Genomic DNA, 15,430 nt, shown 5'->3' with positions numbered 1-15,430 from the left:
AAGTATTATCAGTACTCATCCTCAGGGTTTGATTCCAGTTCTACTACTTAGTGTATGCGCAACATGCTTCAGGTGGCATGGGACCAGGATTCAACACCAAATTTGGTCCGCTGGTTGGATCATTAGCTTCCCCGAGTTGGGCTGGATACTGACGGGGAGTGCGATGTGAATGCTGATCCATGTGTTTAGCCAGAGGGAGTCTGGTGTCTTTCTTCTTTCCACAGCATTTTGCAAAATGTTTCCTCATACGGTCTGCCTTCCCATTCACTTTTTCTTTGCAATTTCTGCCTTTAAGACTCTCTTTGCCGCCACCATGAACTTTCTCAAAATAGCCATGGATTGGGTCAAGTGGTCTTCCACCTTTGCTCATGCTGAAATACTTTGACTTGAGTCACGGTACACCAGAATTCAGTTGCAGCAACTGTACGCCAACTAGTCCAGTACTCTGTCTCTTGATTTGGCTAGACAGGTAGTTTGGCAATTTACCTCAAACAGAAAATGAAACGTCTGAATCTGGGAATTCCCCTTCTCTGTTTGCTTAACAAACATGTAATTTTCATTGCTAAAGCAAAGAAGGGGTATTCCCAGATTCAGACGTTTCAGTTTCTATTTGAGGTAGCTAAGGCACTAGCATACAGTTTTAGGTCTTTTTTGTTTTATTTTAACTGAAATTAAAAGAGACCATGTTACTGCAAAATCATTATTAAGTTGCTTGATATTTGCCAGTAATTTTCATTAGTATGTTCTAATAATTTTATTCTTCCAGTTTCCCAGTTTAAACTGGTATTTACCAGCCCTGTCCTAAACAAGTTTTCCCCCCCAGGAAATTGCCAACCCTTAAGTCTTGCATCACTGACACAGGGGGACACGTATTCTGATTCTAATGATGGACTAAGTAAAGCCCCCTTTGAAAACAGTATTTTCAATGTAAATTATTTTAAAAAGTAGTAAAACATGTACTTGAAATCCTTAATCAACAACAGCATATATATTTCTGTTTAACTTACTCTTGACATCCTCCCACGATGCCTATCCGTCCATCTTGACCTTTATGCTTCTTTGCTGTTAGAGGAGGAATAACATTGCGCACCAACTGAAAAATATTCTCCATATCCTTTATAGAATGTGTTTTGTGTAGTGAAAAGGCTCTCTCGATAACTAGAAAAAGATAGAAACATTAAAAAAATTACTTCAGAAATGTTTCTTTTTAAATTGATAGAAACCTCAGTGCATTTTGAAACATTCAGAAGTATTGGTGTAATCAATTTCTATAACAGAGGTGTTACATAGTCGCACAGAATGATTAAAAAACCCAAACTCTCCAATTTTACTTTTAACAAAAGTATTCAGTCTTGCACTCAGTAATTGTCCTTGCCATACCAACACCACAAATAGAAAAAAAGATATTCTAAGAAAGTTAGGAGACAACTCTGAAAATATTCTTGTAACAAACAAGAAAACACCGGCTCTGCGCAAAGTCAGCAGAAAACCCTTTTCTCCAACCTTTACAGAATCTCACATTAAACCACACTAGCTAAACTGTAGCAAAAATCACTTTATAGTGTTCAATAATGATAATTATATTCCTGGCTGAACTCGTTTTGAAAAGACTTCTATAATATAAAGAAAAGGAGTACTTGTGGCACCTTGGAGACGAACCAATTTATTTGAGCATAAGCTTTCGTGAGCTACAGCTCACGAAAGCTTATGCTCAAATAAATTGGTTCGTCTCCAAGGTGCCACAAGTACCCCTTTTCTTTTTGCGAATACAGACTAACACGGCTGTTACTCTGAAACCTTCTATAATATAGGCATTCAACTCCCATTGGGATCAAACGCTAACCTTCTTGGAGCATGGCCAAAATATCATCGTCACAATCCAGAATACAACAAAACTCATCTCCGCTCTGGAAATAAGGCAATATTTCCCCCTTAAAATTACTCAACGTTTTACAAACTACCTAGTTTTCTACCATAAAATCTACAAGAAACATGCATCCCATACACCTCACAACCTACTTACAGTGCCTTGGCTGCTAAAAAACCTTCAGTTTTCTTGCTTTTCTAGAACAGAGACTCTATAATGAGGGGAAAACAGTAGAGAACATGAAAAAAAAAAAAAAAGGAACTCTAGACTGGATTTCGCTGCTGCCTAAAGATTTCACTTCAACTTTAGATACAAATAACTTAGGTCCCAAATCATTAACATATACAGTATGTTGCCTTAAATAATTACTTTTAAAGCATATTTTATTATAAACTGTAAAGAAAAACCTCTTATGATTGGAAGCCAATTCAGAGTTTCTCTTGCTACAGTACAAAATTACAACTATACATCTGCATCATCAAATGTAGTAGACAGGTAATAGAACATCTTTCAGATTAAAAGTGAATGCATTTTAGAAGTAATAAATATTAAGGTTAAATATGTATTGTGTTCAAGATTTAGGAGCTTAAGTAGTTTTCTGTACCACTACTGGTAAGAAATAAACTGTAGTATACATACAGGGTCTAATTTAAATATTAAAATATTGCTCAAAAACTTTGATAAACTATTATGACATCAAAAAGTAGTATTACAGACCAGATATCCATTCAATAGAATAAGAAAGTATGCTAACTTAAACCATAACAGGCCCAAACATTCATTCCTTGTTTATTCAAGGCTCCACTAAATTTCAAGAGAAGTTTGGGGGTCAGAGAAACACAGGACTGGGCCTTACATTTATTTGGCTCTTTAAATGTCCAAACTATAAGTTCTGATAGCCTGCCCAGAACCAGAAACTGGCTTACAGAGTTTTATTTCTAATTCTGCTTATCATATATATATTTTAAGACTACTCATCCACTGAATACTGAACCCACATATGATTTTAAAAACAAAAGTAAAACAAAACAACTGTTCATTCCAAGCCGATTGGCTATAACCATCATAAGCCATATAGGCTTTGCTCTCAAGGTGGACACAACACCTGGTATGCGATTACTGTTACTGTCCATTCTTTCTATGTAAACATACAGAGAGTTCATCAATATAAATGACACGCTGCCACAAATCTTGAAAAATCTGTGTTACTGTGCACTGCATACATGATTACAGAAGGTGTGTGGACTAGAGTCTAAAGGGGAAAACAACAAAACAACTTTGCATAGATGCCAATTCTAAGGATATTTTGAAAAATCCAGACTCCAATAAATTCATAAATTGGTGCAGGAGGAAAATAAGATTCAAAATATTTTTGTAAAGAAAAAAATTAAGTATTTGAAGGATAGATCCTCAAGCAGGTGTAAACTATCATAGCTGTATAGCATTCAACGGAGCTATGATAATTTACATAATTTGAGGATCTGGCCCTTGGCCTATAGATAAAGTATACCTTCACATAATTTAATATCTAGAGCAGGGATTCTCCAACTTCATTGCACCACAACCCCCTTCTGAGAACAAAAATTACTACACGGACCCCAGGATGGGGGGCCAAAGCTCAAGCCCCACCACCCTGTGTAGGGGGGCTAAAACTGAAGCTCAAGGGCTTCAGCCCCAGGCAGGGGGCCTGTAACCTAAGCCCTGCCACCCAGGGCAGAAGCCGTCAGGCTTCAGCCCCAGATGGTGGAGCTCAGGCTTCAGCTTTGGCCCTGGGCCTCAGCAAGTCTACGCCAGCCCTGGCGACCCCAACTGAAATGGGGTCACGACCCACAGTTTAAGAACCGCTGATCCAGAGTGAAATCCAGGCCCTACTGAAGGGAATGGCAAAACTTCCTTAGACTTCAGCAGGGCCAGGACTTCAGCCGTAATGTTCAAAACATGTCTGACATACCCACTGTTAAAAACGTCAATACATGTTATTTTTCCAGGTCTTTTTCATTACTTTGAATTAACATTTTCAAGTATGATGAAAGCCTTGACAGCAAGATTACTACTCAAAAATGTTAAGATCTATATTTCTTTTTTCAATTTTATGTAGACTATTGTTTCATTCTGCTGCAAGACACTTGCTTCCAGATCATTTTCAGTAAAAGTTAAGCTCAGCTCCATAAGATATTATATATAATTGCATTCTATATAGATCTGAACGTGACATGAACTGACCAGTTCTTATGGACTACTTTTCCAAAATGTTATTTTAATATTTAGAATTTGTTAGAGCTTTTTTTTATTTTAATATCAGTACAATAGCAAGGCAAGACATTTTAATTCAATTTACAGACAAAAAACTCATCACAATATTGAAAATAAGTCAAAGCTAGACATTTATTTTCAGATACGACCACCAGCCATCGCACAAATCTTTTAAATATAATATTAGATCTTATTTATGCTATAGAATGAAGTACCTATTGGTGGAGAAAGTGCTGCTGTCATAGCATTATAATTAAAGTTATCGCCATATGATCGGTGATTTGCTCTCTGAGGTGGACTAGTTGGTATAGACTGTGACCTTTGTGATACTGTAGAAGAAATTCCTGCCAACATCTGTCCCAACATTTGTAACATCTGGAGTTCTCGAGCATGCTCAGCTTCACGGCGCTTGTCCTCAATTTTAAGTCGTTGCTCTTCATATTTGTAAAATTTCTCTTCTGTATCCACACTTTGTTGTAGGAATTTTTCCATCATTTTATCCAGTGTTAAATTTGCATGGCGTTTTTTTGATCTTTTGGGTTGAGAGAGTGGTTGTGTACTGGTTTGAGCATTGATTTGTTTAAAGCCTAAAACAAAGTAGATAAAATTATTTTCAATCTTCCAGACATACTAAAAGGAACAAGTAAATAGTAAAACTGTTCCCCTTGTGAAATGGAGATCTATTTTGTCATCTCAAAGTATTATTTTGTTTCAAAATTAGGCATGATTATTTCTGATGATTTTAAGAGTACCAAAATAGGGAATACATGCTTATCCAAAAAGTTATACAGGTAACATGTAATCAAATAGGGACCCCTTTTAACTGCTGTAGTACTAACTTAAAAATAGGAAGAGGCTTTTTGATCTTTTAAAAAGGTTTGTGAAAGCTATTCAACAGTACAGCCTCATTTGTGTATTGCAGGTAATTACGCTAATCAGAATTGAGCTTCAGCCTGCTGGCATTTTAGATTTGCATTTCAAAAAAGATGTTAGTGTAAACAACACTTTGATGAGATTTATGTATAAAAAGGAGATTGGTTAAATGTCAACCAATTGGCTAACTTCCGAGTGTTCTGAAGACAGAGTCAGGTTTTAGACAAATACCCACAGCACAAGACTGGACTTTAAAAAACATTTGTGTAGAGTACAAAGGGCAACAGGGAAAGGGGCAGGCCTTATGTTGCTTTCTACACTCTCCCCCCCCCCCCCCCCCCCAGCAACTGTACTATTTAACTGAATCAAATAAGAGTTCTAGAAAAAGCCCACTTAGGTTTTTGGCCCACGAATGACAGTACATAGATAAAAACAAACAGAACATTTTCCTAACTATTATCATAGCGAACTATTTTTAAAAAATAATAGTTACACAGTGATAAACAGAACTGCATAGCATCTATAGCAAAGTTTAAACATACCAGGAATGATGAGGATGCTGCTGTTTTTATCCAGAACTGTTTGGCACCTCCTATCTTATCTCTACTTTAGTTTCCTATTTGTTTCCTATTGATAACAAACGAATGAAAACTAGCAGACCCTTCATTCTCCCTCCCCCATTTTGCAACTATTTACTTAGCAATTTTTTAAGAGCTTCATGAACTAATTCCTTTCCGCTCCTGCTTTCATTCTGGGAAGAGCCAAAGGGACGAAACACTGGGATAGGGAAGGAGAAGGGCAAAAAGGAGAAGAGAAGTTAAATGGAGGAGACAGGACTCCACAGTGGGGGGGAAGGGGTTAAAGACACTAAGGACGTTTTAATCCAGTTCCCCTTGAAGAGGATGAGAGGAGTCTGGAAGGGAAGAGGCCAGTGCAGAAGCGATTGGAAGCACGTTAGCTAGAGGCGCTAGTATTTCTATTGTATGGGGCGGGGGGGATACCCCTATCAGCGTGCATACTGGGTGGGGCTCCCCGGCCCGGCCGCTGGTACTCACCCTCGGCGGGTGGCACGGGGATGGCGAACGGGGGGCACTCCACCTTGATGGGGTGCTCGGCGTAGGACGAGCACTCGCCCGAGTCCTCCGTGAAGTGGTCGTGGGGGGACTCGAGCTCGGCGTCCTCGTCGAGCTCGGTGTCGGGCTCGCGGCTGTTGTGGGGGGTGCCCGGCGTGGGCGGCCCGGCGGCGGGCTGGACGCCGTCGGCGGGCTGGGCCAGCAGCTCGGGCGCGCTGTCCGGCCCGCCCCGGCAGCTGAGGATCCGGTCCATCTCGTCGTAGTACTTGCAGATCTTGCGGGCGTGCCCGTTCTTCTTCAGCCCGTCCCGGGCCTGGTAGTACTGGCGCTTGAGGCCCTTGATGCGGATGCGGCACTGCTCCGGGGTGCGCTCGAAGCCCAGCTCGGCCAGGCGGCAGGCCACGTCCCGGTACACATGGCTGTTCCGAAAGTTCCCGTCCAGCGCCGACTGCACGTCGGCCTCGCCCCAGATCTCCAGCAGCGCCCGCGTCTCCAGGTCGGACCACAGGAAGCCCCGCGTGTTGGTGATCATCCTCGGCCGGCCGGCCGGCGCTGCAATGGCCGCGCACCGGGGGGGGAGGGAGGAGAGCGGGGGTGGGGGGGTAGCGCCCGCCCGGCCTCGCCTACAGCCCCGGCGGCGCAGCGGCAAGCGGCGGAGAAGCCAGCGCCGGGCCCCGCATCCCAGCCCGCCGCCCCCTCACGCAAACAAACTTTCCGGCCGCCGCCCGGTCCGGGTCCCCTGCAGACGGAGCCGCGGCCCCGCAGGCGCAGGGCGCCGCCCGCTCAGCCAGTCACCCGGGCGCGGCCGCTCCCCGGGCCCCGGCAGGACGCTGGCTGAGCTGCTAGGCCCCGCTCGCTGCTCATCACACGGCGCCCCCGCCCGCCGCGGCCGGAGCCCCGCACGCTGCCCTCCCCCCCTCCTCACACACACACACACACACACACACACACAGGGTGCCGCAGGCAGCTCCGCGCCCAGACCCCCGCCCGCCCGGCGTCACCGCGCACTGCGCGCTACCTCACCCCGCACGCCGGGGCTCAGCCGGGCCGGCCCGCGGCTGCCGGGAGCGGGGCCCGCGCCGCAGCTGGCGGCGGCGCCGCAGCTACGAGCTCGCTCGCCCGGGCCAGGCCCGGGCCATGCAGCGGTGACACACAGACAGCACCTGCCGCTCGAGTCAGGCTGCGGCTGGCTCCTTAAACAACCAACCCTCGCCCGTGGCCGGCCCTCAGCCCTGCTCTCGGCAGCTCCTGGCCAACACCCCGCTCCCCTCACGTCATGCCCCCGGGAGAGTCGCTAGTTTTGTCCACCACCACGGTAAAAGGCAGGTGTGGAAGTGTTGCGCCTGGATGTATTATTTTTTTATTCCAGACGCACTTGGAGAGGTCCTTGTGTTAGGCGATAGGCAAACACCGAGGCCCCTGTGCTGAAAACTGGTCCGTGTGATGTGGACCCTCTTGTTAATAGACAGCTCCTGCCTGAGCAGCCGAATCACCTCTCCAATAATCAATATCTTCTTACCAAACACCACCTCCAGAAAAATAAAGCTGTCAGCTATAGCTCTCCACCCCCCATGTAACGTTGCCTGCTATTTACATCTCACTCCTATTTGGACGCTAGTGAGTTTCACTTTGTCAGGGTCATGCTGAAACCCTGGACTGCGAACATGGCACGGGAAAGCCTCCACCCAATTGACTAAAGAACAGTTTATATTCATTCCACACACTTCCATGGATACTAGGTTTTATATAAAACGAGGAAGGCACAATGTATAGGTTGGGCCTAAACATTAGCTAAAATTTGTACAGACCGTTGTAAATACAAGGCACGACTGAAGTCAAATTACAACGCATTGCTGTTCTCAGCGGAGGCCCTGTCTCTGACAGCACAACCCTCTTCCTGAGCTGCTCCTTCCCATGCTTCCCGTGGCACTGCTCCGGGAAAACACCCACCCACGGCTTTTCTTTCTAATTCCTCCGCCCCGCGCCTGTGACACTCCGCAGGGGAGTCAGAAGGGTGGGGTGCCCTAAAGAGCATCAACTCCAGGCAACCCAGACCAACGGGCAGTTTGTTTGAGGAGTGGAGACCCTGCTTGGGTACAGGGCACTTTGCTTTGTCCAGCAGTTTTCAGAAAGCCGGCGACGCGCGCCCAGCGCACACACCTGTCTGGCCCGTGCCGAGCCGGGAAAGCTTCCGCCATTCGCTTAGGCTGGCGGCGGCTGCCGCCCAAACAAAACTGCGGGTCCCCCCATTCCCTACTGGCGAGAGACCCAGTGGAGAGGGCTTATACCTTTGTCATACTGCAGCCAGATGATCGTAACTACAGCCGAGGCCAGTGCTGCGAGCACACAAGTGGTGACAGTGCCCCTTCCCCAAATCATCTCGGATGGGGGCCTGGGAACGGCCCCAGCACGGGCCCCGCACGCACCGCTCTGCACTCTCCTCTTACCTAGCCACCAAGCGGGGCTCACACCACCTCCTGCCAAACACACAGGCAAGCGCCTGACACAACTCATCAGCGCTGCTTCCGGCTCCACGCCGCCGCAGGCTGCCCACACAAGCCCGCAGCGCCACGCCTTCCTCTGGGGCACACCCACTAGAGGCAGCCAATCCCGGCTCTAGCCGAGCTCCTGACAGACACATCAGAGCCGTGCTGCCGGCTGGAGGGGAGTAGCCCGCTCTGCTCCAGTGTGTACAGGGTGCATTCAGGCTCGAGAGGGTATCAGGGCTTGCTGAGGGCCTTTTACCTGCTCACCTAAGGTAACAAATGTTGCCCGCCCACTTCCTGGATCCCAATAGGATAAGGCAACAAATGTGCACCAGGAGCCACCTCTCCCACCCCTTGCTGCACAGACTGAGAACAGAGTGAAGGTTTCCCCACTCCTGCTTGAAGTGGACTGCAAACAATATTATGCATTAGCCAAAAGATAGGTGTAAAGCGGAGGAGGGGAACACCTAAACCCAAAGCAAGGAACAACATGGGCACTTAAATTTTGAAAGGGAGTCGCTGCCCTGTACTAAATCCAGCCCACTCTTCCCCTCCAGAATCCAAGACCAGAGACAGAAACTGCTTGATTCCCCCTCATTCTGACCTCTTGAGACCTGCTTGGAGCCCAACAGATTGTAAAATCTGCCCTTGAAGAAGTTACCAATGTTGCAATTTGCAAACTTGCCAAAGGGTCTGGATTTAGTTCAGGATTGTTGATTGACAAAAGACTAGGGTTAAAAATCCAAACCCAGGATGCTGTTAAAATGTAAATGAGATTGTTCAAATCAGGATTTACTTTTCATATACAAAATAAATTTCTCATATAGGCTTTTCAAGCTGCTGGTTTAATTTTTTTTTGGCACCAGTTAAAATAACCTATAAATTATCTTTTCCATTTTTTAATTTGATCTCTTCTTTCAAAAAGCTCTCTGTCTCCCGCACCTGACCAGGGTTGTCTGATTTATGAGTGAGAGTCATCTATAAACTGTTATTTATATCTCTTAGCAGATCATTAAAATGGGATTATTGAAGTACTTCTATTAACTCCTGAACATGGCCAGGGTGAATGGAAATGCCACGATTATGGTCATCCTTAGCTGTATTTCACATATGAAATCCAGGTAACAAATCAAAAGAGGAGGCAAGCCAAGGAGAGCCGGTGAGGTTGGATTTGGCTCATAAGACATCTGAGACTTTAAGGCTCGGGACAGTTTTAATTTCTGTCCTGGATTCATGCACAGTTCTACCAAGAATACTTTTGATATCAACTAATATAAACACCTGGTCTAACAACAGGGAGAAGTCAGTACAGTTTTAATGGTTTGGTCAATTCATATTCTGGTAGGGACAAGACAAATGATATTTTCTCCAGTCATTTTTTAAAATTTAGGGTCACTGTCAAGTATTACTTAATTTAATTATTTTTAGTTGCACTTCCTTAATATAGGTTCGTGTTTGCTATGAATGTAAAAAAAATACCAGTTTGGGCAAATTTCCTCTGTACTCATTTAGCATGAGTAACCTCCTTTTTCCTGAGCTGATGTACAGATTGCATGGCAGCCCAAAAGAAGTCCAGTTGCTAATGAGCTTTAGCTATTCCACGGAATTTGACCCAAGGAATGGAATATTATGGAATTCCAACTCCAGAGTAAACATGTCTGGAACTTGGCATCATGTACAGAGCCACCTTATAATATTGTTTCTCATGATCATTTGTCCACTGTGGGGTGAGGAAGAAGAAAATGAATGTCTGTTGACTCCCATCAAGACATCTCCTGCTCTTAGTACGCAGGATACTGGCAGCTGCACCAAAGACATATTTTGTGCTAAATATAAAAGTGATAGATGACAAGATGGGAAATTGTTAATTACAGAAACAGGAGTAGCAAACAGGGGAGGTTTGCAAGGGAATTCTCCAGATGAAAGAGGAGCGGCTACATGACCCTTGGGGTGAGTGTGTTGTCTGTTTGTTTGTTGTGTGTTTGCTGCTGGTGTATAACGTAGTCTGTTTGCAGGGGGCTGAGCTTAGTGGCCTGCTAGGCAAGGCTGACAGCTTCTTAACAAGGCCTTGATCCCTAATCCCTTTAGGATCCATTAACTATTAACCAGGGGCAGGGCTATTCAGGAAGAACAAGGGTTTAAAAAGCCAGCTCCTAAGTGACCAGAGGAGCTAGTGAACAGGAGCAGGAAACTGAGTGTTTTGCAAGGAAGTTTAGAGAGGGAGCCAGCTACATTCTCTAAATGTCTGGGAACGGCGAACTGCGGCCACTGGGAGCTGTGAGTGGCCGTACCTGCGGACGCTCAGGTAAACAAAGCGTCTTGTGGCCCGCCAGGGGCTTACCCTGAACAAGCCAAGAACCAAGTTTGGGAACCCCTGACTTAGGCTAATAAACACCTTCCCCCACCCCACCTCAACAAAACAAAACAACCCCCAAAATGGTGCAGGAGTAAAAAAAACTGCAGGCAGAAGTCCTACAGCAATCCAGTTTATTGCACTGAATGCAGCATGTATGATTACGTGCCTTGTGGGCAGGTGGCGTATGTGTGCATTCAGTGCAAGGAGCTGATGGCCTCAGGGACTGAGTATGGGTTCTTGAGTCCAGAATAGCTGAACTGGAGGAGCTAAGGGAGAGAGAAAGGTACGTAGATGAGACTTTCTCGGACAGAGTAGAGCGGTCCCACCCCCCACTCTGACAGCCTCTGTGCTGTTGAGGAGGATGAAAGTCTTGGGGAAGGAGAATCTCAAACTGGAATGGAACAAAACAGTCGCATAGCTGGGACCCTCCTTTCAGATGGATGTCATGGTATTATCCACTCATACTAAGGATCTCTCTCTGCAGGAGGGAATCCCAGTTATTAGGAAGAGAGAGATAAAAGTAATGGGGGATTTGATCATTAGAAATATAGATAGCTGGCTTTGTGATGACTGGGACAACCTCATGGTGAATTGCTTGTCGGATGCAAAGGTTGCGGTCCTCTCAAGACATCTAGACAGGATTATGTGCAGTGCTGGGGAGGAGCTGATGGTTTTGTTGTACGTGTAGGTACAAATGACAGAGAAAGATAGGAGAGAGGTCCTAGAGGCCAAAGATAGGCTGCTAGGTAAGAGATTGAAGTCAGGACTTCCATGATAGCATTGTCTGAAATGTTTCCAGTTCCCACATAGGGCCAGTTAGACAGGGAGAACTGCAGGGTCACAATGCATGAATGGCGTGAGGAGGAGGATTTTAGGTATATTAGGAACTGGGGAACCATTTGGGAAAGGAGAAGCCTATACAGGAGGGATGCGCGCTACATAAACCAAAAGGGAACTAGATTGCTGGCATGTAAAATTAAAAAGGTTGTAGAGCAGTTTTTAAACCAAGGGCTGGGGGAGAGCCGACAGGAACAGAGGAGCACACAGTTCAGACAGAAGCACCTTATAAGGGAGGATATTTTAACGGGGATATCTCTCTCTCTCTCTCTCTTTATCTAGTAAAGAGGAGAGAATAGAAGTTGATAAAGTACAGTTAGGAACTGAAAAGAAAAAGTCAAATGAAAAAGAGTCCCATTCAATTACATCACAAGAAGGCAGACAACTAAAAAGTGATAAATTTTACAGGTGCTTGTATACAAATGCTAGAAGGCTAAATACTAGAATGGGTGAACTTGAGTGCCTGGTATTAAATGAGGATATTGATATAATTGGGATCACACAACTTGGTGGAATAATGACATGTTAATACCAGGGTACAAAATATATAGGAATGACAAAGTAGGTTGTCAAGTATCAGGGAGTAGCTATGTTAGTCTGTAACCACAAAAACAACAAGGAGACCGGTGGCACCTTAAAGACTAACAGATTTATTTGGGCATAAGCTTTTGTGGGTAAAAACTCACTTCTTCAGATGTAAAGAAAAGCATAGAGACAAATCCAGTAAAAATCATAAATGACTCAAACTGTCCCATAGAATCTCTATGGATAGAAATTTCATGCTGGAATAATAAAAGTATAACACATGGAATATACTACCAACCACCTGACTAGGATGGTGGTGGTGACTGTGAAATGCTCAGGGTGATTAGAGAGGCTATAAAACTAGGAAACTTAATAATAATGGGGGATTTCAACTATCCCCATATTGACTGGGTACATGTCACCTCAGGACGGGATGCAGAGATAAAGTTTCCAGACACCATAAATGACTGCTTCTTGGAGCAGATAGTCATGCAACCACAAGGGGAGAGGCAATTCTTGATTTAATCCAAAATGGAGCACAGGATCTGGTCAAAGAGATGAATATAGTTGAACCATTAGCTAGGTAATAGCGACCATAATATAAATAAATTTAACATCTCTGGGCTGGAGGGCAAATACCAAAGAAGCCCACCACAGTAGCATTTAACTTTAGAAAAGGGGAACTACACAAAAATGAGGAAACTAGTGAAATGGAAATTAAAAGGAACAGTCACAAGAATGAAATGCCTGCAAACTTTTTAAAAACACCACAATAGAAACTCAAATTAAATGTATATCCCAAATTCTAAAAAAATAGTAAGAGGACCAAAACAAAATGCCACCAAGTCTAAACAACAGAGAGGCTGTTAGAAGCAAAAAGGCATCCTTTAAAAATTGGAAGTCAAATCCTACTGAGGAAAATAGAAACCAGCATAAACTCTGGCAAGCCAAGTTTAAGAGCAGAATTAGGCAGGCCAAAAAGGAATATGAAGAGTAAATAGAAAAAGACCCAAAAACTGACAGCAAAAAGTTTTTTAAGTACATCAGAAGTAGGAAGCCTGCCAAACAGTAAGTGGGACCACTGGATGACCAAGATGCTCAAATAAATTGGTTAGTCTCTAAGGTGCCACTAGTACTCCTTATCTTTTTGCGAATACAGACTAACACGGCTGCTACTCTGAAACCTGTCAAGGTGCTAAAGGAGCACTCAAGGAAGACAAGGCCATTGCGAAGAAGCTCACAAGAAGTGGAAGGTTGGACATATGACCAAGGAAGAGTATAAAAATATTGCTCGGGCATGTAGGAATGAAATCAGGAGGGCCAAATCGCACCTGGAGCTGCAGCTAGCAAGAGATGTCAAGAGTAACAAGAAGGGTTTCTTCAGGTATGTTGGCAACAAGAAGAAAGCCAAGGAAAGTGTGGGCCCCTTACTGAATGGGGGAGGCAACCTAGTGACAGAGGATGTGGAAAAAGCTAATGTGCTCAATGCTTTTTTTGTCTCTGTCTTCACTAACAAGGACAGCTCCCAGACTGCTGCGCTGGGCATCGCAACATGGGGAGTAGATGGCCAGCCCTCTGTGGAGAAAGAGGTGGTTAGGGACTATTTAGAAAAGCTGGACATGCACAAGTCCATGGGGCCGGACGAGTTGCATCCGAGAGTGCTAAAGGAATTGGCGGATGTGATTGCAGAGCCATTGGCCATTATCTTTGAAAACTCGTGGCGAACGGGGGAAGTCCCGGATGACTGGAAAAAGGCTAATGTAGTGCCAATCTTTAAAAAAGGGAAGAAGGAGGATCCTGGGAACTACAGGCCAGTCAGCCTCACCTCAGTCCCCGGAAAAATCATGGAGCAGGTCCTCAAGGAATCAATCCTGAAGCACTTACACGAGAGTAAAGTGATCAGGAACAGTCAGCATGGATTCACCAAGGGAAGGTCATGCCTGACTAATCTAATCGCTTTCTATGATGAGATTACTGATTCTGTGGATGAAGGGAAAGCAGTGGATGTATTGTTTCTTGACTTTAGCAAAGCTTTTGACACGGTCTCCCACAGTATTCTTGTCAGCAAGTTAAAGAAGTATGGGCTGGATGAATGTACTATAAGGTGGGTAGAAAGTTGGCTAGATTGTCGGGCTCAACGGGTAGTGATCAATGGCTCCATGTCTAGATGGCAGCCGGTGTCAAGTGGAGTGCCCCAGGGGTCGGTCGTGGGGCCGGTTTTGTTCAATATCTTCATAAATGATCTGGAGGATGGTGTGGATTGCACTCTCAGCAAATTTGCGGATGATACTAAACTGGGAGGAGTGGTAGATACGTTGGAGGGCAGGGATAGGATACAGAGGGACCTAGACAAATTGGAGGATTGGGCCAAAAGAAACCTGATGAGGTTCAATAAGGATAAGTGCAGGGTCCTGCACTTAGGACGGAAGAACCCAATGCACAGCTACAGACTAGGGACCGAATGGCTAGGCAGCAGTTCTGCGGAAAAGGACCTAGGGGTTACAGTGGACGAGAAGCTGGATATGAGTCAGCAGTGTGCCCTTGTTGCCAAGAAGGCCAATGGCATTTTGGGATGTATAAGTAGGGGCATAGCGAGCAGATCGAGGGACGTGATCGTTCCCCTCTATTCGACATTGGTGAGGCCTCATCTGGAGTACTGTGTCCAGTTTTGGGCCCCACACTACAAGAAGGATGTGGATAAATTGGAGAGAGTCCAGCGAAGGGCAACAAAAATTATTAGGGGTCTGGAACACATGACTTATGAGGAGAGGCTGAGGGAACTGGGATTGTTTAGTCTGCAGCAGAGAAGAATGAGGGGGAATTTGATAGCTGCTTTCAACTACCTGAGAGGTGGTTCCAAAGAGGATGGTTCTAGACTATTCTCAGTGGTAGAAGATGACAGGACAAGGAGTAATGGTCTCAAGTTGCAGTGGGGGAGGTTTAGGTTGGATATTAGGAAAAACTTTTTCACTAGGAGGGTGGTGAAACACTGGAATGCGTTACCTAGGGAGGTGGTAGAATTTCCTTCCTTAGAAGTTTTTAAGGTCAGGCTTGACAAAGCCCTGGGTGGGATGATTTAATTGGGGATTGGTCCTGCTTTGAGCAGGGGGTTGGACTAGATGACCTCCTGAGGTCCCTTCCAACCCTGATATTCTATGAT

The 15,430-nt window shown here is 45.1% G+C and overlaps 1 protein-coding gene across 3 annotated transcripts in view; it reads right to left on the bottom strand.

Annotated features, from left to right (window-relative positions):
* The window catches only part of NAXD (NAD(P)HX dehydratase), an 80,787-nt gene extending 72,138 nt beyond the window's left edge, over nt 1-8,649 (bottom strand). The window contains exons 1-3 of one of the 3 annotated variants that reach the window (XM_074963653.1): nt 8,514-8,649; nt 4,336-4,707; nt 1,008-1,158 (exon numbers count right to left, since the gene is read on the bottom strand). In XM_074963653.1, coding sequence (XP_074819754.1) covers nt 1,008-1,158; nt 4,336-4,707; nt 8,514-8,580 — 590 coding nt within the window. In that variant the 5' untranslated portion in view covers nt 8,581-8,649. The other 2 variants (XM_074963642.1, XM_074963663.1) reach the window with 2 other exon arrangements.
* Between the last annotated feature and the right edge of the window lie 6,781 nt (nt 8,650-15,430).

Source organism: Natator depressus, chromosome 1, assembly GCF_965152275.1.
Source record: "Natator depressus isolate rNatDep1 chromosome 1, rNatDep2.hap1, whole genome shotgun sequence".
Taxonomy (NCBI): domain Eukaryota; kingdom Metazoa; phylum Chordata; order Testudines; family Cheloniidae; genus Natator; species Natator depressus.
Note: the sequence above shows the minus strand (reverse complement) of the source record. Positions and strands in the feature narration are given on the sequence as shown.